The following is a 25,758-nucleotide window of genomic DNA, read 5'->3' on the forward strand; positions in this document are numbered from 1 at the left end:
CATTCCTGTGCCTGGTGAACCAATCTGAGTCAGATATTTGGAAAAAATTACATATTTCTCATAAAAACGAGCTTTTTTAGACAGAATCAGACTACAAATGCATAGATAGCCTACTTTTAATCATCAGGAATTTTACAGAAGCACACAATCTGAGGTCCTTTCCAACCAAACTATCTACCATCTGAAGAATTCTGCCATTTTATCTGCTTACAATGTTGCTTTGCCATTATTTGCTTGTCTTTCCCTTAAGCAGACCTACTTCACTTCTCTTAATGTACTACTACATAACTGTTGCTACATATTTGAAATTTTATATATGGCATACATTGATTCTGGCTTCAGAAATCAATATACAGTTGCCCAATACATCAAGATCATGCATCATGTCTGATTCTGGGCCATTAAAAATAATCTGGTCATCTACTGTTCTATGCTGCTGCTAACTATACTGAAAACAAAGCAACATAATTAAAAAGGAAATTGGGATTAGGCTGAAAAAATATCCATACCTGCCACATCAAATTCAATCTCTAACACAACTTTATTAGTAAGTGCTGCATCCCGCAACAGCTGGTTGGCTTCCTCCATCGTCCCATCTTCAGTTGCAATGCTGTTGATGGAAAGTACTCTGTCTCCAACTTGTAGAAGGCCACACCTTTAATGAAGAGTGATGAAGGAGATTGGGAGAAGTCAAGAGAAAAGGACATTCATCAAGACCATGTAGCCCCTTTCCCATGACATCAAAGAACAAGGCTGATGGGGAATCCAATTTGGAAGCACACATATTTGAGACAGTCAAATAAGAGAGGATTCATACACATTGATGGACTACCTATAATATGTCCAAAGTCTGATAGGGGTTTCCCTTCCCACTCTCTTCTATTGCAGAGAATTAAGTTAGAACCTGAATGAGCTTCTTTGTAATGTTTTCTATTTCCTGGGTTCAACACATGCTTTTGTTTTTGTAACTATTTCTACATATTTTCTCCATGACTTTCTACATATCCAAAGATACATTAAAACTAAAATCAGTGTTATATGAAAGCTGCTTTGAAGCATACTTTAATCTTACAGAAATCCAATTAACCATTCCTGACCCCACTGTCATTCAGACTAATGACACCAAAAGTTACATAATACTGTATGTGCCGTATTGCAAGTTGCAAGCTTATTCAGCTGACTTCAGTGGCGTAGCGTGGGTTGTCAGCACCCGGGGCAATTTGCGCCCCCTAACCCGGTGACGTCATGGCACCGCCGAAAAGACGCACCCCGCAGTGGCGTAGACTTTCCAAGAAGAGTCGCGCGCATGCGGGATGCTTCCGGGTCCCTCTCGAGGGCGGCTGGGCGGGGCTCCGACCTGCAAGAGCCGCTGCATTCAAGCTCGCACGTGAGCCCCGCTAAATAAAGCCACGCATGCGCACGAAGCTAGGCCAGCCGGCCGGCGGGTCCGTCTTCGCTCGGCCAAGCCTGCCGGGGCGCCTGCGGGGCGCTTGCGGTTGGCCTGAGCCTGGGCGGAGAGTTGGGCGCTTCTATTTATTTTATTCAGTTTATGTGGCCGCCCATCTCACCTGCCGGACTCGTTTCGCTTTGCAAGAAAGAGCAGCTCGAGAGCGGAGCCAAGCCGACTCTGTGCAGCCCTTGGGGCTCCCTGAGCAGCTCAGTGCGAGCGCGCCCCCCCAGATGTTGCGCCCGGTGCGGCCCGCCCCCCCTGCACCCCCCACGCTACACCACTGGCTGACTTCAGTGCTTCAGCAAATCAGGTAACTTTTTCCCCCCTACATATTTTCCCTCTTGAAGATACACTTCTTATACAAACTTGTCATACATTTATTGTATTGATAGTTCTGCATTTGGAGACTTGGAATAGCAGGAATGGAAATAAAAAGAAAAGAATTACAGATCATCCTTGACTTACAAAAACAATTGGAACTGGAATTTTGATCATAAGTTATTGCAGTCATAAGTCAAGGCATTCACGAGACTTAACCTGATTTTTTAACCATTTTTACAACAATCATTAAGTGATTTGTTTGGTCATTAAGCAAATCAATTCACCTGAATGGGTGAGTTTTGCCAGGGACCAACAGAAAACATTGTCAATTGCAGTCATGTGACTGTGGGACACTACAGCTAGTTGTAAATGTGAGCCGGTTGCTAAGAAGCATAAATGTGATCATGTGACAGGGGGCACAACATTTTATTTATTTATTTATTTGTTTGTTTGTTTTTATAAACCGCCCTTCTCCCGAGGGACTCGGGGCGGTGTACAGAATAAGGTAGGTATACAGAATGAACAATAGTGAAAAAAACAATAGTAAAAAACAAACTGGGACCCCAATTCGAGCTATCAGGCCAGGCCGGACTGCAGTTGAAGCTTCCGAGTGGATCTCAAGGGCAGCCCCATGTAGAGAGCGTTACAGTAGTCTAGGCGAGAGGTCACAAGAGCATGGGTGACTGTACGTAAGGCATCCAGGTCCAGATAAGGCCGTAATTGGCGAACTAGTCGAACCCGGGAGAAGGCCCCCTTGGTCACAGCTCCTATGTGATCTTCCAGGGAGAGCTGCGAGTCGAGGAGGACACCCAGGTTGCGGGCCCTATCAACAGGGGGTAGTAACTTGTCCCCGATGTTAAGGGATGGGATGTTCTGAGTATCCTGGCTTGCCGGTACGTACAGCCATTCAGTCTTGTCCGGGTTCAGTTGAAGCCTGTTCCTCCCCATCCATTCCCGGACCGCTTTCAGGCAGCGGGACATCACGTCGAGGGCATCACTGATGTTGTTTGGAGTTGAGATGAAAAGCTGGGTGTCATCAGCATACTGATGGTACCCTACTCCAAAGCTGCATTATGATGGTTAAAGTCACTCTGGATAGTGAGATAAGCACTTTTGAAAAAAAGAAAGAAAGAAAGAAAGAAAGAAAGAAAGGAAGGAAGGAAGGAAGGAAGGAAGGAAGGAAGGAAGGAAGGAAGGAAGGAAGGAAGGAAGGAAGGAAGGAAGGAAGGAAGTTTTATGAGCCATAAAGCACTCTTTTTGAGACTGTCATAACTTTGAATGACAGATTATAAGTTGAGAACTACTTGTATGCTATACAAAAGTGAGAAAGAATCAAGTCATAGGAAAAGATTTTGCATAGAGGAGGTAAAGGCAGTTTAGAAATGAACTGAACAATAAATAGGTGAATGTAGCAGTCCTCAGAATATGGGAACAGAGAGGTATTGAATAGGATAGAATCCATGGGCAGGATTTTAAAATGAGTGAAGACTATCCTTGAAAATCCTACAAAATTAATGTGGCAAACCACATGGAAATACCACAACTCATAAATGGCTAGGGAGCTCTTAATGCTTTTAAAAGAAAAGGGTGTATTTATGTATGAAGATCTTCCTATTTAGTTATTACAATGAAAAGGCTGGAGAAGCATTTGAGAAATCACAGAAGCAGCTTCCTCTGTTGAGTGGTTCTGATGTACCATTCAAAGACTGGGAAAAATCCATTACTTGAACTGAGCTTGTAACAAAATTGCCTAAACATCTTAGCCTTTCTAATCAATAGGGGGGAAAAATCAAGATCCAATATATGTTTTAGCCCAAGAACAGAGTACTTTGAAAATCCAAAAGCTTTATATCTTGATTGTTTGAGTCCAAGACATTTTATTTCCCTTATTAGTAGATTGAAAAGAGCTAATAGGATATTTTCAGGCTCAAATCCTCCAGCTTTATAAAATATTATGAAATGAAATTATACCCAGTTGTTCCTTTAATAAAGACACTGATGCAAGATACCACACATAATTATGATCTGCATTTACAAGATCACTTTTTTCTAAAAATTAATAAGAAAATATCCTCATGGAGGTTCACATAGATTTTCAGAAGGATGAACATAAACAAAGCCAATTTTCCATTAACCAAATAATCTAGAACCATTAAAAATGTATACCAATCGTTGATTTTTTTTAAAAAAATTAAATAGGTATTTGCCTTTTTCCTCTTTATCTTTTACTATATTTTCTCAGTTAATCAGTAACACATGTAGAAATGAGGAAATTTCATAAAACAAAATAATAGATTCACACAGAGAACTGATTTTAATAGTGTTACTGAGAGTAGCCCAATTCACAGGTTTCAATGAAATAACATTAACTCATCTGGAATATGTTTCTTCTCTGGTCTAGCTGAGGAGGCTGCCATCTCGATTTAGCTTTTTTCTCTTCCTTGCTGTAGAAGTAACCTGGCAGCTTCTCAAGATCTGGTGGCACCTCTGAATAACTTCACACATTTGTACTTTTCCCCAGTGCGAGAACTGGACTGAGGCATAAGTTTAGCAAGTTAAACCTGGGGCCTTGGGGCCCAAAAAAGCTCTCCCAAAATGTCAGGATTTTCTTTTCATTTGTTAATGAAAATTACAACTCCATGTGGTGCATTCCAGCAATAGTCTAATTTCAGCTGTGTAAAGTGCACTGGCCAAATAGAGCCTCTGCAGCGTCCCATAGCTTAGGGCAGGGGTGTCAAACTCAATTTCATTGAGGGCCGCATCAGCATTGCAATTGCCTTCAGGGGGCCGGGTGGGTGTGGCCTGGGTGGGATTGGCCTACTGGGTGGGCATGGCTAAAGTGTGTATGGCCTACTGAGTGGGCATGGCCAGCTCTACATCATTTGCATCAAGGGTGCCTATGGGGGCCTGGGCAGGAGTGGGACAGATCTGAGGGTCTCTGGCAGGAGGAGGGTCTCTGGGCCAGGGCCAAGGCAGTGGGGGCCGTTCCCTCACTGTTTCCAGGATGGCTTCACGGGCCGCATGAAACCACTTCGCGGGCCGGATCTGGCCCCCGGGCCTTGTGTTTGACATGTCTGGCTTAGGGCCTCACCACATCTAAATCTGGCCTCACTTACTATATTTAAGGAATGGCAAATGAAAAAAAGGGGAAAAATTTTCTTATGCTTTTACCTTAATTTAATTTAATTTAATTTAATAATTTAATTTGTATACCGCCTGTAATATATATGTATACAAAATGTTAGCAGTAAGTTAAAACCGTTTATTCCATTTATTCCGTGAGGTAAACAAAACTGACAGGAGAACACGCGGGAACTTTGACAGCTGTCAAAGTTCCCCACCAGGGCGCAGGCGCAGCCACTGACAGCTCGCGGCTGTCAAAACACCTGTTGTGACTCAGGGCCAGCCTGTGGGTCCGACAGCCGGGTCCGATGTATCGGAGGACTCAGATGTGGGGGAGGAGGGAAACGAACCGGCTGATGATGATTTGGAGACTTTGCAGAGTCCTCAGCCGGGAACCTCTGCTCAGCTGTGTGAGCCCGAGAGTGCGGAGGATGATGACCCACAGCTGGCCCTGTTCAAGGACGCCCGACGCAGGAGGCAGTCGAGCAGGGACAAACAAAGGAAGGCTATGGGACTCCTCGGGAGGAGGCACAGGGAGACCACGCCCTGAGCTCTCTATAAAAGGAGTGTTTGGGGAGGGGCTGGTTGCTGAAAGCAACTCTTTTGCTTGAGAAGATAAGCTCTTGTGTGTTTACTATTAAATCTTGGCAGAAGCCTTTTAGCCTTGGACGCTTTCCAGTCTCTTCTTTTGATTAGGGGTGCGAGAAGAGGGCTGGTTCAGAACAGTTTGCTTTCAGCCACCCACCCCTTAATACTACGATGGAGCAGCTTCTTGCCGAGAATGCCCAGCTCAACCAGCAACTCACCTTGCTGGCCACTCAGGTGGCACAACTGCAGGCTCAGGTACATGCTGCCCCCCCACCCAGGAGGAAATGTCAGATAGCTATGCCGGATAAATTTGCTGGTAAACCAGAACTGTTTCCTGCCTTCCTGGGACAATGCCGGCTTTATATCAGCGTGAGAGCAGCTGATTTCCCCACTGACCGAGATAAGGTGGGATTCGTGTTGAGCCTTCTGTCGGGAGATGCAGCTCGTTGGGGCACGCCTCTGTTGGCACAGCCTAGCCCTTTGTTGGATAACTTTGGGGGGTTTTGTGACCATATGCGCCTCATGTACGAGGACCCGATTAAGGCGCAGACCGCCACCCGACGTCTGAAAGCTTTGAGGCAGGGTCAGCGCCCCCTACAGGCCTATATCAGCGATTTCCGGCTGCTTAGCCAGGATTCCGCCTGGAATGAGGCTGCGCTCGTGGATGCCTTTCAGGATGGCTTGTCAGAGGAGATGTTGGATGAGCTGGCCCGCGTGGACATTCCCTCAGACCTGAATGGGCTGATCCATCTTTGTCTGCGGATCGATGCCCGGCTGCAGCAGCGTAAGAGTCGCCGTGCCACCCCACAGACCCCTGCCGCCCCTGTTGTGCGTGAGCCCCCAGTCCAGAGGGAGGAGCCAATGGAGCTGGGTGCCGCCAGGTCCCGTCTATCGGTGACGGAAATGGACAGACGACGATCGGAGGGGTTGTGTTTTTACTGTGGGGACCCTGGACATTTGGCTGCTTCTTGCCCGAAGAAGCGTCAGCGGGCGTCAGTGACCAAGCCGGCCCCGAGAAAGTCCCCTACTTTGCTGTCGGGAAACGGCCCGAGCCCGATCTAGACGGTGTGAAAGATCGGGCGACCCACAACGATCACGCCGAGCGACGCCGTTCCGACGGTGCCTGTGAACCTCCACGGCATTTGATTCTGGAGGCACGACTGATCCTTCCTGGCAAGCCAGAGGGGATTCCGGTCCATGCCTTAATTGACTCTGGGGCTACCACTAACTTTATGGATTCGGCCTTTGTGGCCAAATGGGCTGTTCCCCAGTGTCCGGTGGATCCGCCCATGCTTGTGGAGACCATCGATGGTCGAGTGCTCCTGTCCGGGCCTATCACGGCCGCCACGCAACCCGTGTGTATGGCCATCAGTACCCATGTGGAGGCCATTCAGTTTTACGTCACTTCGGATCTGCACTTCCCCGTGGTCTTGGGACTGGCGTGGCTCCGGGCGCATGATCCACAGATCTATTGGTCTCAGAACTTGGTCACCTTCCCAAGTTTGCAGTGCGTGGACCACACCCGCCATATCTGTGCCGGCCAGGTGGAGGGTTCCCCAGGGGTTTCCTTGCCTCCCGAACTGTCCGACTTTGCTGACGTGTTCAGCGAGTCAGAGGCGGACCAATTACCCCCGCACAGGCCCTACGACTGCTCCATTGACCTAGTCCCTGATGCGCCTCTCCCAGTGGGGCGTTTGTACTCCATGTCGGAGCCCGAGTTGGCTGCATTGCGGGACTTCCTGACAAAGAACTTGGCTCGTGGTTTCATCCGGCCCTCGTCCTCGCCAGTGTCTGCGCCCGTGCTCTTCGTCAAAAAGAAGTCGGGCGAGTTACGGCTTTGCTGTGACTACCGGAAACTCAACGCCATCACGGTGCGTAACCGCTACCCGCTGCCCCTCATCCCCGAGCTCTTGGACCGACTCCGGGAGGCTAAGATCTTCACGAAACTGGACCTGCGTGGAGCTTACAACCTCGTCAGGGTTCGGCCGGGTGATGAGTGGAAGACGGCGTTTGGTACTCGCTATGGACATTTCGAGTACACGGTGATGCCGTTTGGCCTGACCAACGCCCCCGCTGTGTTTCAGCATTTTATGAACGACATCTTTCGGGATCTGTTGGACCAGTTTGTTGTGATTTACCTGGACGACATCCTGATTTACTCCCCGTCACGTGAAGCGCATCATCAGCATCTCCGTCAGGTCCTGCAGCGCCTCCGGAAACATCGGCTGTTTGCCAAGTTGGAGAAGTGCCAGTTCTACCAGGTGACCATTGATTTCTTGGGCCACCGCATTTCTCCTGAGGGCATCGCCATGGAACCGAGTAAAGTTGAGTCGTTGCAGAGTTGGCAACCCCCGCGTCGCGTGAAGGATGTTCAGCGACTTCTTGGATTTGCCAACTACTATCGGACATTCATCCCTGGCTTTGCTGCCTTGACAGCCCCCCTCACCCGGCTCCTGCAGAAGAAGACTCGGTTCCAGTGGAACGCCCCCGAACAACAGGCGTTCCAAGCTTTGAAGGACGCCTTCATGAAGGAGCCCATCTTGAAGCATCCTGACCCGCAACGGCCGTTTGTCGTGGAGGCGGACGCCTCCGACATTGCCATTGGGGCCGTGTTACTCCAGGCAGCGACGCCCAACGGTACCCTTTTCCCTTGCGCGTATCACTCTCGGAAATTGAACCCCTCGGAGCGCAACTATACCATCTGGGAGAAGGAGCTGCTGGCCATCAAGGCGGCGTTCGAGGCTTGGAGGCATCATCTGGAGGGGGCGCGGCATCAGATCGAGGTCCGGACGGACCACAAGAATCTGGAAAGCCTGCAGACCGCTCGGAATTTGAACCAACGCCAGATCCGGTGGTCCCTCTTCTTTGCGAGGTTTGACTTCCGGGTGCGGTACATACCAAGCGGGCACAACCAGAGAGCGGATGCTCTGTCCAGGAAGCCCGAGTACACCCGAGTGGAAGACAAGCTTCCGCCCAGGACCGTGATCCCCGTCGAGTCTTTTGCTGCGGTGCGGGAGCCGGTGGATATACGGGCTCGGATCCGGGAGGCGCAGCAGCAGGAGGCGTGGGTGGCTCAGCGGAAGGAAGAGGTGGGGCCAGATTCGCCTTGGTCGGTCACGGATGGACTCCTGTATTATCGTGACCGGCTCTATGTTCCAGGAGGGCCACTCAGGGGACTCGTCCTCAGCCAATGTCATGATAACCCGGCTGCGGGGCATTTTGGCCTGTTCAAGACTCTGAACCTGGTCTCCCGTACCTTCTGGTGGCCCCGAGTCCGACACGATGTCCAGTCTTATGTCACCTCCTGCGTCCCATGCAGGCAGGCCAAGTCAGCGACAGGGGCCCCGCCTGGTTTACTGCAGCCTTTGCCAACGCCCAAGAGACCCTGGGGGGCTGTGTCCATGGACTTTCTGACGGATCTACCCCCATCCTCCGGCTTCACGACAGTGTTTGTGGTGGTGGACATGTTGACCAAGATGGCGCACTTCATCCCCTGTCGCGGCTTACCGTCAGCTCGCGCCACTAGTCGCATGTTCATCCAACAGGTGTTCCGGCTGCACGGCCTTCCCGATAGAGTCGTCTCCGATAGGGGGGCCCAGTTTACAGCCCGCTTCTGGCAGGAGTTGATGCGGGCGTTGGACATTAAGGTTTGCCTCTCGTCCGCGCATCATCCTCAGACCGACGGGGGTACCGAGAAGGTTATCGGCATCTTAGAGCAGTATCTGCGCTGCTACGTTAACCTGCAGCAGGACAATTGGGTGGACTATTTGGCCATAGCCGAGTTTGCCTTTAACAACTCGCAGCACACCTCCACGCAGATGACACCGTTCTTGGCCAACGTGGGTTATCACCCTCGGTTTTTCCCCCTTTCTCCCGTGGACTCACCGGAGCCGGCAGCGAACGAATTCATGGCGGAGTTACAGGCGATCCATCGGTTGGTGCGACGGCAGCTGGAGAAGGCCAAGGCCGACTACAAGAGGTTCGCCGATCGGTCGAGAAGGGATACGCCTCCACTATCGGTGGGGGATCGGGTCTGGCTGTCCACCAGGAACCTACCATCCACTCGGCCGGCGAGGAAGCTGGACCACCGTTACCTTGGACCGTTCCCAGTCGAGGCCGTCATCAACCCGGTCGCCTATCGTTTAACTCTGCCACGTTCCCTGCGCGTGCACCCCGTCTTCCATCGGTCCTTGTTGGTCCCCGAACAACCGGCCTGTCCACTTCGCCAAGCGGAACCTCCCCCATCAGGACCTCGTGATGGAGGCAGCACCCCCGAGTACGAGGTCGCCAGCATCAGGGATTCCCGCTGGCTGAAAGGTCGCTTCCAGTACCTGATCGAGTGGAAAGGGTACGGGCCGGAGGACTTCACATGGGAAGACGCGACCGCTGTTCATGCCCCTGCGTTGGTGACTGCTTTTCACGAACAGTTCCCATCCCGACCGCATCCGGATCGGCAGACCCGGGGGAAGGGCCCTGCGGTGCGGGATAGTGTTGTGACTCAGGGCCAGCCTGTGGGTCCGACAGCCGGGTCCGATGTATCGGAGGACTCAGATGTGGGGGAGGAGGGAAACGAACCGGCTGATGATGATTTGGAGACTTTGCAGAGTCCTCAGCCGGGAACCTCTGCTCAGCTGTGTGAGCCCGAGAGTGCGGAGGATGATGACCCACAGCTGGCCCTGTTCAAGGACGCCCGACGCAGGAGGCAGTCGAGCAGGGACAAACAAAGGAAGGCTATGGGACTCCTCGGGAGGAGGCACAGGGAGACCACGCCCTGAGCTCTCTATAAAAGGAGTGTTTGGGGAGGGGCTGGTTGCTGAAAGCAACTCTTTTGCTTGAGAAGATAAGCTCTTGTGTGTTTACTATTAAATCTTGGCAGAAGCCTTTTAGCCTTGGACGCTTTCCAGTCTCTTCTTTTGATTAGGGGTGCGAGAAGAGGGCTGGTTCAGAACAACACCAAGCCGGCTCACCACGCGGAAAGAAGAACTGTCAAGAGAAGACGGCGGTGATTGGCTCGGCTAGACGCGGTGCCAAAAGAAATGATCCTGATTGGATCTCACTGACAGCTGCCGGCTATAAAAGCCGGACAAGTTATTCTGTTTTTGCCTTGTTCTAAATAAAGTCTTAGTTCAGTAACCTGTCGTCCCGAGTGGTCCTTCGGCTACTTCACTGGCGACGAAGGTGGGATCGCTCCTGAGCTGAAGTCACGGCCGAGGAAGAGAGTTCCCGGCCAGAGCTGTCACTGGAAGTTTTAACTTTCGAACGGAGCGAGACCAGGACCGGACGACATGGCCAACTTCGGGCGTGTGAGGGAATTCGATACCCGCCATCCGGAGAGATGGCAGTCACACCTGGGGCAAGTCGAGGGGTTCCTCCTCGTCAGCAAAATCACCGACGACAGAGCAAAGGCCGCTGCTTTCCTGTACATCAGCGGGCCCCCGGTATACGACGCTGCCGTTGGGCTGTTCAGCCCGGTACCCATCACAGAAGTCTCCTACGCGGACCTGGTCGACCAGCTCAACAAACATTATATGCCAGCCCACTCGGAGCTGTACTGGCGAGTACAGTTCGCCCAGAAGAAGCAGCGACCGGACGAGCCCGCAAACGACTTCATCGCCGGGGTCAGGCATGCCGCTCGTAACTGCTGCTTTCCCGACTTGGAAGACCGCATCAGGGACCAAGTGGTGATAGGCTTGAGGGACGAGCGTCTCCAGAAAAAACTGACGTCAAAACCAGACATGAGCCTAGCCGAACTGACCCGAGAGATAATGGCCTACGAATATAACCACAAGAAAAAACTGACCGCCACAACACCAGAAAGTCCAGCAACCATATACCACGAGAACGCAACCCTCAGTGACAGCGACGAGTCCGTAGACTTCACCGACGGTGAGGCCCTTCAGCGCAGGATGGAGCGTCGACAACAGCGGAGAAGCGACACGTCAGATCGCCAAAGAGCCAGAACCCCCCCGCCACCACGACACGAGCAACGGGCCACCTGTGCCAGCTGCGGGGGCAACCATGCCCGGGGAAGCTGCCGGTTCCGGAACGCAAAATGCCACAATTGCGGAAAAACCGGCCACATCAAACCAGTGTGCCGAAGCCGGCCCCGCGACAACGTGCATGATCTGGAGGCCAACCCCCCAGGTAGGCCAACCGCCCAGGCCAACAAGGGAGGAGCGCCAGGGATCTTAGTGGAAACAATAGATAAGGTGCATAGCCTAAGTCCAAAAGTAAGGATCAGGGTAAAAATTCAGGGAGTCACTTGCCTCATGGAGGTGGACTCCGGGTCAGCAGTCTCCTTAATATCGTTCAAAACGTATCAGGAGATATGCCAGCGAAGCAATAGGAAAATTCCTCTTAAAAAAACCCAGGTCCATCTAGCAGATTTTCAAAAAAACCCCATTCCTCTAGAAGGGAAGGCTAAGGTCGCTGTAGAATACAAAAAATTCAAGGGACCCCTGGAAGTCTTAGTAACTCCAGGGAACTGCACCAACCTAATTGGGCTGAACTGGTTCAGCCCTCTGTGCATCGCCATTACTGGGGTAAATACAGTACAAGCCTCTAGCCTCGAAGCCATCTGCAACAAGTATGCAGACGTCTTTGATGGCACACTAGGAAAATACACTGGCCCTCCCATCTCCTTAAAATTAAATCCTACCATCCAGCCCATAAAGATAAGAGCTAGGAGGGTTCCATTTGCCCTCAAAGAAAAAATAGAGAACGAGCTAGAACGCCTCATAGGACTAGGGGTGCTGGAACCAACTGAAGGGGGAAGCTGGGAGACCCCAATAGTCACCCCAGTTAAACCTAATGGGGAAATTAGATTATGTGCAGACTATAAAGCGACCCTTAACCTAGCCCTCAGCCCCCATGCTTACCCGGTGCCAGCAGTGAGGGACGTCCTCGCTTCCATCCGCTCCAGCGCCATTTTCGCAAAACTTGATCTGACGCAGGCGTACTTGCAACTGCCTGTCACAAATGACACCGCGGAAGCTCAAACAATTGTCACCCACCGCGGTGCCTTTAAAGTGAAAAGACTCCAATTTGGCATATCGGCAGCCCCAGGTATCTTCCAAGGTATCATGGAGAAAACCTTAAAAGGGATACCCGGGGTCTGTCCCTATTTCGACAATGTTCTCATCGCCGGGGAAAACGAAGCAAACTTAGCTGACAGACTGTCAGCTGTGCTGAGCCGGCTCAGAGAAGCCGGTCTCAAACTAAAACGGGAAAAGTGCTCCATCGGAGTCACTTCCACAGAATTCCTAGGGTACAAAATAGACACCCAAGGCATCCACCCCACCACAGAAAAACTAAAGGCTATTCAGACAGCTCCCTGTCCAAAGAATAAACAAGAGCTCCAAGCCTTTTTGGGGTTATTAAACTTCTACCATGCTTTCCTTCCCCACAAAGCCACTATAGCAGAGCCTCTCCATAGGCTCCTAGACAAGGGAACTGCCTGGTCCTGGACCAAAACACATGAAAATAGCTTCCAGTCATTAAAAAATATCATCTGTAACAGTTCAACAGTCACCCTCTTTAGAGAAGACACACCGGTATGCATCGCTTGCGATGCATCTCCCTATGGAATTGGGGCAGTATTAAGTCATCTATACAAGGATGGCACCCAAAGACCCATAGCTTTTTATTCACGCACCCTGTCAAAAGCTGAAAGAAACTACACGCAAATCGATAGAGAAGCACTAGCAATAGTCGCAGGGGTAAAAAAGTTCCATGACTACCTCTATGGGAGACCCTTTACCATATTCACGGATCACAAACCACTACTAGGAATATTCACTTGGGATAAAACAACCCCGCAGATTCTATCTCCAAGAATACTGCGTTGGTCCACCTTCTTATCAGCATATTCATACAAATTAATACATAAACCAGGGAAGGAATTAGGACACGCAGACTGCCTCAGCAGGCTACCAATTCAAGGCAAGGACCCTGACCCAGCCCCAGCAGGGCTGATCCTGGCAATATCCCAACTTCCTGACTGCCCCCTCTCCGCTAAAATTATAGCTAAAAATTCAGCTAAGGACAAAATACTCAGCAGAATCCTCAGGTGGACAACCACAGGATGGCCAGCAAAAAATCCACACCCTCAATTCCAGCCATACTATAACAGGAAAAACGAAATGTCTTCACACCTGGGATGCCTTTTGTGGGGAAACAGGGTAGTAATACCTGACAAAAACATAGCACAAACATTAGACACCTTACACGAAGGGCATCCAGGCATAGTTAAAATGAAGGCTCTGGCCAGAAATTATGTCTGGTGGCCTGGCATAGATAGAGATAGAAAAATATGTGGGAGGGTGCTACACCTGTCAGTCAACACGAAGCGAACCACCCCAAGCCCCAATTCATAAATGGGAAACTACAAAAAACCCATGGTCATGCATACATCTAGATTTTGCAGGACCAATCCAAGGGCAGAGTTTCCTAATAATAGTTGACAGCTATTCAAAATGGTTAGAAGTAATTCCCCTTAGAAAAACCACTTCAGGGGCCACCATACAAGCCCTTAGGAAAATATTCGCCACCCACGGCCTCCCAGACACCATGGTCTCAGACAACGGACCTCAATTCACCTCTCGTGAATTTCAGATGTTCACTATGAAGAACTGTATTAGACTGGTCACGTCTGCACCGTTCCACCCATCGACGAACGGGATGGCTGAAATTATGGTGCGCTCAACTAAAGAAGCCTTAAAAAAGTTCGTAAAGGGGAACTGGCAGCGTCGACTCAGCCAGTTCCTAATGTCACAACATACAACTCCCTGCACGACAACCGGCAAGACACCAGCAGAGCTAAGATGGGGGAGGAGACTGATAACGCGGCTCGACAGACTACATCCCGACACTTACACCGCGGAGCCAGATCACCCCCCCCACCTCGTACATTTAAACCTGGGCAAATGATCTGGGCACGATCATACACAGCAAAAAATAAATGGGTCCAAGGGACGGTGTTACAACAAACAGGACCCATTTCCTACCTAATACACACGCCTACTGAAGGCAATCTGCGTCGGCACATTGATCAGCTCAGGCCAAGACAGCCACAACACCGCCCAGACCCTCACCCACAGGAGCACCAAAACCCACCCCCCGGAGACACTTTGCTGATACCAAATCAAGGGGAGGAGGATCAAGAGAACTTGCCACTACCCGAGCCAGACATCGTACCACCCCCAAGGCGTTCAAACAGGAACAGAAGAGCCCCAACATATTTGAAAGACTACCAATGGGCCGGCTCCAACGACCAACAAGGGGGAGGAAACACTCCAGGGGAGGGGTAAGGGGTGTAATATATATGTATACAAAACGTTAGCAGTAAGTTAAAACCGTTTATTCCATTTATTCCATGAGGTAAACAAAACTGACAGGAGAACACGCGGGAACTTTGACAGCTGTCAAAGTTCCCCGCCAGGGCGCAGGCGCAGCCACTGACAGCTCGCGGCTGTCAAAACACCAAGCCGGCTCACCACGCGGAAAGAAGAACTGTCAAGAGAAGACGGCGGTGATTGGCTCGGCTAGACGCGGCGCCAAAAGAAACGATCCTGATTGGATCTCACTGACAGCTGCCGGCTATAAAAGCCGGACAAGTTATTCTGTTTTTGCCTTGTTCTAAATAAAGTCTTAGTTCAGTAACCTGTCGTCCCGAGTGGTCCTTCGGCTACTTCACCGCCCTTCTCCCGAAGGACTCAGGGCGGTGAACAGGGCAATACATAATAAAAACCAGGATACAAAAATTAAAAAGTAATTAAACTACAATGCCCGTAATAAATTAATACATATTAAAAGTTAAAACCAATTATAAAACCCAGCCCCAACCCATCAGACCAGGCCAGCTTGTTCAAAAAGAAAGGTTTTGAGATCACGCCGAAAGGAGCGAAGGTCGGGGGTCGTTCGGAGCTCAACCGGCAAGTGGTTCCAAAGGTCTGGCGCACCCACAGAGAACGCTCTCCCCCTGGGGGCCACCAATTGACATTCCTTGATCGGAGGCACCCTGAGGAGGCCCTCTCTGTGGGAGCGCACTGGACGGAGGGAAGTTGACGCCGGTAAAGGTAAAGGTAACATTTCCTTCAAATCAAGTTTGTCTCCTGGTGACTTCATGGACATTTCCATGCAGCAATATGGAAATGGTTTCCCTCTGTTTTTTCAGCTACCCGGGTCTACCATATACATGCCTGGAGGTCTCTCTCTAACCAACCTGACCCTGCTTAGCTTTTCAACTGGATTGGCTCAGGTAACAAGTTGAGTTTCTGTGATGCACTGTACTGAATCCATTTAAAACACAAACTACATAATACTAGGGATATGTTGAGGGTCAACATATTCCCTATGTTACACATGCATTAGTTGCCTGAGATTGGTTGCTAGTTAAGATGGCAGGACTGGCTTACAGTGAGTCACAAATTTACTTGCCTGCCTGCCACTGATCAAGATGTGCTACAGCTATATCCCCAAATGCAGAGATAGAGGACTGTTTTCCTGTTTGCAAACTCTGGAGCTGCTCCAACTTCTTTAGAAGAATTATGTGATTGCCTGGATGAATTCTTGTTCCCTCCTTCCCAATTCCATGGCCTTGTCTGTGTTGTTCAGTGCTTTGGAGACACTGTGAGCCACTTAGAACAGAAATATAGCATGAAACAGATGAGTGCTAGTTCTCCTGAGGTTGGGGCTAGAATACTAGAAAGATTATAACATACCCATGCTAAGTACTTTTAGAATTCACTGGGGTACAATAAGCGACTACAACAATCTTGGCATTCAACAGCAATCAAAATATGAATAGGATAGCCTCGTATAGCATATGACTGGATAGCCTCATATAAGGTAAAAAGGTAAAGGTTCCCCCGCACATGTGTGCTAGTCGTTTCCGACTCTAGGGGCCGGTGCTCATCTCTGTAAGAGCCAGCGATTGTCCGAGGACGTCTCCGTGGTCATGTGGCCGGCATGACTAGACGCCAAAGGTGCATGGAACGCTGTTACCTTCCCACCGTAGTGGTCCCTATTTTTCTACTTGCATTTTTACGTGCTTTCAAACTGTTAGGTTGGCAGAAGCTGGGACGAGTAACAGGCGCTCACTCTGCTACGTGGCACTCGGGATTTGGCCTGCCAAACCAGACATGTCAAACACAAGGCCCAGGGGCCAGATCTGGTCCGTGAAGTGGTTTCATGTGGCCCGCGAAGCCATCCTGGAAAAAGTGAGGGAACGGCCCCCACTGCCTTGGCCCTGGCCCAGAGACCTTCCTTCTGCCAGAGACCCTCAGATCTCTCCCACTCCTGCCCAGGCCCCCATAGGCACCCTTGATGAGAACAATGTAGAGCTGGCCATGCCCACCCAGTAGGTCATATGCACTCTAGCCACACCCACCCAGTAGGCCACGCCCACCCTGGCCATACCCACCCGGCCACTTGAGGGCAACCTCAACGCTGATGTGGCCCTCAATGAAATTGAGTTTGACACCCCTGCGCCAAACTGCTGACCTTCTGATCGACAAGCTCAGTGTCCTAACCCACTGAGCCACCGCGTCCCTCATATACAATTTCATATATGTTCATTAGGACTGGTCAGGAAAATCTGTATCTGACTCTAAGAGAAGTTTAGGTTGTGGATGAAGAGTTTTGATCTAAAATACATAGATGAACCTCAGTGGTGTGATTTGGAATTCCTCCCAGTTAAATGATGGAAGCCTCTTTCCCACAGCATTATTCTTCAATGCCTGAGAAAAATTGAGTACTCTGTCATGGCCAGATGGCATCTGCAGCTGAATTTAAACAAAGAGTATTTGGTCTTTATTCTAATAAGGAGTGGCTGCTTGATCAAATGTGTCAAGATAAAGCAATTGTGCTATTAGTGGAAGATGGAAAGCATATAGTGTTTCATGATCATCCTTTACCCTGTTATCAGCAACAGTAGTAATAAAAACGTTCTTATTTTGATTAGCTAAGAAGGATTTGAAAATGTGAATCTACCTTTATGTATTTCTCTTACTTATCCAATGTAAAAAGCAGTGAAAAGGAGTTGGCATTTTTTTCCATAATGGCTGAGTCTTACAAAGTTAGCGATTCTCACACTCAACTGATTTGTTTCTAGAGGGAAAACTATAATGTTGCTGAACTGTAGATCATAACCCCATTTCATTTGCGAAGTAACAAGGAATGAGAGCAGAAAAACATTGGAAAATATCATAGAATCATAGTCGCATAGGACAGAAGGGACTTTGGAGGTCTTCTAGCCCAAACTCAATCTGAAGAAGCAAATGTGTCTATGGCACTATGGCCAAATTTAGCCACTATATCATACTATGAGAGCTATCAAAATACAGACATACTGTACATCCTTGAGTGAGACATGTAAACCACTTAACATATCTGAAGAATACATAATTAGAATTCAAAGAAGAAAATCTGGAGAGGGAAAAAGTTTCATTTTTGTTTTTGGCTTCTATCTCTGTGTGCAATATAAATTTGCTTCTCTACCTTGTTTTAACAAGAAAAAAAGGCTTGAAAATGCAGAATCTGTATAATCTAGACATTTTTAATCTTAAATTGTGTATAAATTGTTTTTCAATGTGTCTATCTACCTTTCAGTAAATAGAATATTCAACAGGGCAAACAATGTCATCAAAAATTAAACTGAATAAATCAACGTAATGAAATATGCCCACAAAAATAAGGCAACAAAAATAATCGAAGCCAGCATAAAAGTAGAAGCAATAGGAATACTATTTTGTAAAGTAAAACCAAGGCAGACCTCATTGCATTTTGGAGTTGCAAGGGATCTTGGAAATCAACTAGGACAATCCTGCAATGAATGCAAAGTCATCATACATCATGCAGCTCCAACATCCCAGGTAGAAGCCATTCAGCCTCTGTTTCATTACCTCCAATTAATGAGGTCTAGGGTCTCAGTTGTATATGGCCTCATTTAAATACTAGCATTTGTAGGGGGGGAAAATGTGACAATAGCTGAGATATCTGCAAGGTATGGTAAAAACAGTCAAGATGTTTTGAAGGTGCTCTGTCTATAAAAATAGGCATAACTTTGAGTATATTGTTATGGATGCCATCTTAACTTTTTTGACCATAACCTGGAGACAACTGTGGATAATGTAAATTGAAAAGATGGGGCGGGGGTGGGGGAAGAGTCTGATTTGGGAAAAGTAATTTCTGAGGATCTCTCACAAATCTGACCTTGTTTCCAAATTCTAAAAGCAACACTTTTTTTAGCCTCCATAGGTACTAACCTCACTTCCTGGACTCTTCTGAGTTTAGTATTTCATGGCCTTTGAGCATAAATCATAACAGTTCATCTTCAATCACTACAAGGTTTGAATGGTAGAAATGAGCCTTGCCCCAATTGTAACTCATCAAACAGAACACAATCTACTATGAAACATATTTTCTGCACTTAACCAGTTTAATTAGATAAACAAAGATTTATTGGGTCCTTGGACAAGCGCTGGCTCTTCAGCTTTGAAACAGAGATGAGCACCGGCCCCTATAACAATATCAATGTTGTGTTGACTGGAAGAAACTGCAGTGTAAATTTTATGGAAACAAATACAAGTTTAACCTGATAAGCAAGGAAGAATAAGACAGAATTCAGAGTTAGTTAGTTGCACTTAGATAACATGGAAGTCTGTGTACTACTCTTGGGCACCACTGCAGTTAGCAGAATACAAACATATCTAATGCAGCTTATATCCTATTGTCAAATTCTTATAATTAAAAATAGGTAAAAGGTAAAGGTAAAGGTTCCCCCGCACGTGCGTGCTAGTCGTTTCCAACTCTAGGGGCCGGTGCTCATCTCCATTTCAAAGCCGAAGAGCCAGCGCTTGTCCAAGGACGTCTCCGTCATCATGTGGCCGGCATGACTAGACGCCAAAGGCGCACGAAACACTGTTACCTTCCCACCGTAGTGGTCCCTATTTTTCTACTTGCATTTTTATGTGCTTTTGAACTGCTAGGTTGGCAGAAGCTGGGACGAGTAACAGGCGCTCACTCTGTTACGCGGCACTCGGGATTCGACCCGCCAAACTGCCGACCTCCTGATTGACAAGCTCAGTGTCCTAACCCACTGAGCCACCACATCCCTATAATTAAAAATAGAGGATCGCAAAACTAGCAAAGAAATATTTCTGTAGGATGGGCGTCGATGAATATGCAGTATACAAAATAACAGACAGTTGGAAGGGACCTTGGAGATCTTCTACTTCAACCCACTGCTCAAGCAGGAGACCCTATACCAGGGGTAAGCAACCTTGGCACTTTTATGACTTGTGGACTTCAACTCCCAGAATTCCTGAGCCAGCATGGCTCAGCTTGGAAACCCCTCTTTCCCCTCAGCATGGCTGGTTCAGGAATTCTGGGAGTTGAAGTCCATGTGTCATAAAAGAGCCAAGATTGCCTACCCCTGCCCTATACCATTCCAGATAAAAGGTTGTCCAATCTCTTTTTAAACTTTTTAAACTTCCTGACAATGAGGACAATCAACCAATGGAACAGCTTACCCCCAGAAATCGTTGGTGCTCCATCACTGGAAATTTTCAGGAAGAGACTGAACAATCACCTGTCTCAGATGGTATAGGTTCTCCTGCTTGAGCAGGGGGCTGGACTAGAAGACCTACAAGGTCCCTTTCTATTCTATTCTATTCTATTCTATTCTATTCTATTCTATTCTATTCTATTCTATTCTATTCTATTCTATTCTATTCTATTCTATTCTATTCTATTCTATTCTATTCTATTCTATTCTATTCTAAAAACTTCCAGTGATGGAGCACCCACAACGTCTGGAGGCCAGCTGTTCCACTGATTAATTGTTTTCACTGACAGGAAATTTCTCCTTAATTCTAGGCTGGATCTCTCTTTCTTAAGCTTCCATGTAAAAAGTAAAAACATCATAAAACTTGTGTTACTTATTCCATTTAGATATACCCATGTTTTGCTCTTGTGCCAAGCACAACTGAGTAAATACCATGCCTCTTGGGACAACACATCTAATTGTACACAAACACACACACTCATAGACATACACAAACTGCTGACTTTGCAACTATGATGTCTGTCACATTTACTAGTCTAACAATGTCCTGAGCTTCCTGAAAGAAAGGGGCCATAAAAAATACTAGACCAAGTTCAACTTCACCAAGAATATGTGAGACACAACACAGTCTGAATCTGTACTTCGGATTACAACCCTTCCAGATATTATATATTTTTACAATCATAACTGCTCCTAAAACAGCTGCCTGGGAAAAAGGAAGACAAGTACAAAATATGTAACATAAATACACATCACGTTTGAAAGCATAGAAAACTTTCCTCATTCTTACAATTTGTCTGAAGGCGCACAGAGTTTTACGATAACAAACTATGCTGTATAGATAGCACGAACTAGTTCTCTTCTGAGATTCTCCGATCTAAGATTTATTTGCTCTGATTCAGTTTTTTCACCGTGGCTGTATTAGTGTTATAGTCACAAAACAAATCTTCTCTTTTCACTTGCTGCAACTGCACCCAACAGCAGATATCTGTCCTTAACTTACCACGGGTAGTCCTTGATTCATGACTGTAATGGAGCCTCCCCATCACGGTTGTAAGTAGTGACAGTTGTAAATGACTGACCTGGTTTTATAACCTTTTTTTGCAGTGGTCATTAAATGAACGCCACAGTTGTTAGGCAAACCAACGATTTGCTATGGGTTGGGTTTGGCAAAAAATGGCATTTACTTTCAGTTTTTTGGCAAAAAGTCAGTAAAATGTGGTCACACGACTACGAGAGGCTGCAAACAGCCATCAATGGGGGCTGGTTGTTGAGTGTTTGAGATATTGCCAGGTGATCATTAGGGGAAGTGTTTGTTGGAACTTCAGAACCAGATTGTAAGTATCCCCAAAGAGGTCTGTCATAATGCTGAACAATTGCTAAGGGGCTGGTCATTAGTAGAGAACTACTTGTACATGCAAACACACACTTGAAAAGGAATCCCTGTTACAGAAGAAGCAAACCTATTGCTGTCCTTCAGGCTATGAATGCAATAGCAGAATAATCTATTATTTCTGATGCTGTAGCAAAGTGGTCAAATCACAAAGCAGAGTGCTCTTTGAGTTAATCAAGCTGTCAGGATAATTATGGTGCAGTTGTAATGATTTGTGACCATTTCATGGTAGGCTGCCTTTGACTGTTTAATTCTGAATGCTACTACAATACCACAAAATCTAGATTCAATTGCCCCTCTCAGGAAATGCTGAAAACACCGCAATGTACAACAAAATAGAACAGAAATTGCTCTTTTGTTAATTCTTTTATACCTGTGCAAGCTCCAAGTAATTGCCAGTTAGAATTCAGAGGAAAACTTTCATGTCTGTCTGTTTGTAGTCTTTAATCGGGCAAAGTGGTGTATCATAGGGCAACAATTTCTGAACCAAGGTACCTCAAAAGGGCTAACTTATAGAATGCATCCAAAATGGAGGATCCATTATTCCCATGGGATAGAAATTTGCAAAGCTGTGGTGGCCTCAGTGCCATGTTACTTTTCTTAGAAATCCACAGTTTGCATGGTGCAAGGGAAGATGGGAAGAGTGTATACCTGATCTGATTTTTCCCTCCCTCTTGACCTTGTGTCCAATCATCTGGCAGCAAGGCCTGATGGGCAAGTGGAGTTTGGCTGCTTTGGAAGTCAAGCCAAAATTTGAAATGTTTTAATGGCAGTGGATGGCGAGGGAACTTAGATTCCTGCTGGGTAGGGCTGGCTGGAGGGCACCTTGGATAGAAGGGAAATATATCAGGAGAGGAAGCAGGTGTGGAGGTTTTTTTTGTGGCCTGCAGTTCCCTTTGTTCCTCCCATACTGAGCAAAGTGGTAGGCAGTTCCATGGGTCAACTGAACAGGTGGAGGAAGAGGAAACTTCACAGGGACTCTGCTGAGGGTCATAGTGGGAGGGGAAACAGTACCAGCCTATGTGATATGCTGGAAAAAAGATGACCCAATGGATCATGGGTTGTCTATTGATCTCTATGGGGAAGGAGGGGACACCTCTGTTAATAAGTGGCAACACTACCCTTCTTATCTGAAACCCAAGAGGTCTCTAACCTTTCTGCTGGGCTGTCTGGCTCAATGAAACGGATGAGAGGCGGCGAAGAGAGGGTTTCGGTAGCAAAGATCCCACCCTGGAGCTGCAGTCCAAAGCCGTTCAAGGGGTCTCCTCTTAAAATCACCTCTGTTGTTTCTGTATGAACAATCTGCCCACCAGGACCCACAGTGCTGGAAGCTAATGATACTGAAACAAGAGAGGGACACAACCAAGTTAGCACTTTAAGGAAACACTGGACACTTCATTTTCCAAAGAGAAACTTAGAAACCATTTTTTATGAGGGAGACAGCTCAAGCAAACTGCCATCAATCTTAACAAGCTTTTTGGAGAGATAAGAAGATATGCCTCCACCTGTACCCTCATCTCTCTACCTCTCTTCATAGGCAGCTAGGAGAAAGTATGACAAAATGTCTAGATGAGAAGGAAGAGTTTCTGAGTTTAGAGGAAAATTTAAAAGGAGCCAATAAGAACATATCACCATAATGATGATAAAATAGATATAGTGTCCATTCCCTTTAATTCCTCAAAAAAGGGGAAGGAATTGTGAAGATGAGCCTGAATAATCCTGCAAGAGCCTGTGATCCTTACATGAACTTTTGTGCTCCTTCTTCCTCTGTCTTCTCCTCATCATTGTGGCCCGTGGGCTCATGGGATGATTGCTTCGAGGCAGAGTATTGGAATTCTGGTAGGCCAACCCTGATGTATTCATGGTGGGAGATCCGAAGTTGGAAGCTACAAGAGCTAGATAAAAGGCAAAAGAAGCCGTTTGAGTACTTGATGTGAACCCCTACTTGTTCATATCAATTCAATCCCACGCTAAATTATTAATCAAGAAATAAAATATGTCATTTTGTGTCCCAGTTTTACCAACACATTTATCAAAATGAGATACCGCTGACAATTCTTTTCCCATTCCCAAAGTATCTTGCTAAATATTACTAAATCAACAGTCTTCCAGCCTTGATGCTAGCATCTTTGCTGATGCTAAATATGAAAATATTTAAATTTGCCAAATTGGAAAGGGCTTTCTCAAAGCCTGTGCAGAGTATAGAGATTCCCTCTTCATTCTCATTCTTTTAGAAATAATTGGGAAAAACTGAACTCCTATACCACATACTATGTCTCAAGGACAGGACAAGGAAGGCATTTGCAAAGAGTACTGAGAATGGGGTAGATGGTCCCTGGAGGAGCAGGTAAAGAAAAACCATATGCACTTTTTCCAGAAGACCTTGAAAACCAGGAGTGGGTCTTCAGAAGAAAAAGGGAGAGAAGGCTTGGCAATAGGAAAGGGCAAACCTGGTCCAGAAGAAACAGCTCATGGAACAAATTTTGAGTAAATCTCAGGCAGCAGACTTTCACACTGTTTGCTGTGAATTCAGACTGATCAAGAAAATAGAAACATAGGCTACATTACATTTACAATAGTCCTGGCTGGATGTCTGATTCCAGGTAGGTGTCTTGCAATGTCCTGGATGGTGGGTGTGGCAGTAGCTGACACAAGGATCCCAGCAATGGTGATGTTCACTCTTCTGCACTTTGACTTTTGCCAACAATAGATAGATAATGTAACAAAAAGAGAATGTCAAAAATCACAGGCAACTAAAACCTATAAGTTGGCTCACTACTAAAAAAAATTAAAAACCCACTTGCACACATAAAAACAATAATCACCTGTCATGGCTGCCATTCTGCTAGCTTTGCATTGTAACCTGCCAGCCAGGCATTAGCAACATGGGGAAGGAGAAGATCGGAATGTGGGAAGACAAGGGAAGGGTTTGGGAATCAAGCCGTGTGGGCCTGAAAAGTGAAATGCACCAATGCAGTCCAAGGTCAACGAAAAGAATGTGGAGATGGAGAAGGTGTGAAACTGGACATGGACCGATAACAGGGAGATGGCTAAGGTGAAAGGGAAAGTTAATTGTAACTTTTGCGTGCCAGACAGGGAGATTCTGCTTTGCTACTTCTGTAACCACTTTAGCTTTCAGTAAAATATACTCTTGGTAAACAATGGGCCAAGAGTCTTTATTTGCTAACTAAACTAAGTGGGATGGATGATATCAACCCCCCCGCCCCCGGACAATGAACACAAATTGGAAAGAAAGTCCTTAAAATATCTGAGTAATTTTTTTGCTTGGCTTGATGTGCTTTGGATAAAAATCATTCATCAATTACACTGAGATATTTGCACACTGGGTCATATAGCTTAAATACTAGTAGTATTAGTAGTAAAAAAAAGTTGGAAGGGACCTTGGAGGTCATCTAGTCTAACCCCCTGCTTAGGCAGGAAACCCTATACCATTTCAGACAAATGGCTGTCCAGTCTCTTCTTAAAACCTTCCAGTGTTGGAGACTTCACAGCTTCTGGAGGCAGGTTGTTCTACTGGTTAATTGTTCTAACTGTCAGAAAATTTCTCCTTAGTTTTAGGTTGCTTCTCTCTTAGGTTAGTTTCCATCAGTTGCTTCTTGTCCTGTCTTTGGGTGCTTTGGAGAATAGCTTGACTCCCTCTTCTTTGTGGCAGCCCCTGAGATATTGGAACACTGCTATCATGTCCCCCCTCGTCCTTCTCTTCATTAAACTAGAGTCTAGACATACCCAATTCCAGCAACCGTTCCCTATATGTTTTAGCCTCCAGGCCCCTGATCATCTTTGTTGCTCTTCTCTGTACTCTTTCTAGAGTCTCAACTTGTCTTCTACTTTCAATCTGATAGGACTCATTTTTCCTGCACTTTCAAAACCACAGGATCAGGGAATAATGAGGGTGAAAGATCAAGTTCAACAGCACCTTTGAGGAAATATATTTCTTTTTGTGAAGTTGTAATAAACTTTCCTCTTGATAGTTTAAGGCATATTGCTCTTCTGTTGTTTACATAAAGTCACTTTCTGTTTCTTATTATGTATTAAGACAGTGAACATAGGTTGTAATATTTCATGATAAACCTAGAAATCGGACAGTAGGCAATCCACTTGCAAAGAGCTTACTCACATTGCCAAAAGAGGCTTACTAAATACAATAGATAGTCTCCAAAAATGGGAACAGAAGCTCCTGATATTATCCATGGAAATTAGTTAGGTTAAAGAATGTAATATAGCTACTTGTCATTGCAGCGTCCTTTGTCAGAGAGCTAGTCCTTCACAATACTGGTACTCCATAAACTGTAGCTG

General features: G+C 47.0%; 1 protein-coding gene across 1 annotated transcript in view; it reads right to left on the minus strand.

Annotated features, from left to right (window-relative positions):
- The window catches only part of GRIP2 (glutamate receptor interacting protein 2), a gene marked incomplete at its 5' end in the record, with an annotated part of 583,703 nt that overhangs the window by 60,125 nt on the left and 497,820 nt on the right, over positions 1-25,758 (minus strand). The window contains 4 exons of the mRNA XM_081319562.1: positions 510-655; positions 22,595-22,781; positions 23,184-23,336; positions 24,010-24,135. Of these exons, the coding sequence (XP_081175688.1) occupies positions 510-655; positions 22,595-22,781; positions 23,184-23,336; positions 24,010-24,135 (612 nt within the window). The remainder of the gene's footprint in view (positions 1-509; positions 656-22,594; positions 22,782-23,183; positions 23,337-24,009; positions 24,136-25,758) is intronic.

The sequence above is a fragment of the Vipera berus genome (assembly GCF_964194415.1).
Source record: "Vipera berus genome assembly, chromosome: 2".
Taxonomy (NCBI): domain Eukaryota; kingdom Metazoa; phylum Chordata; class Lepidosauria; order Squamata; family Viperidae; genus Vipera; species Vipera berus.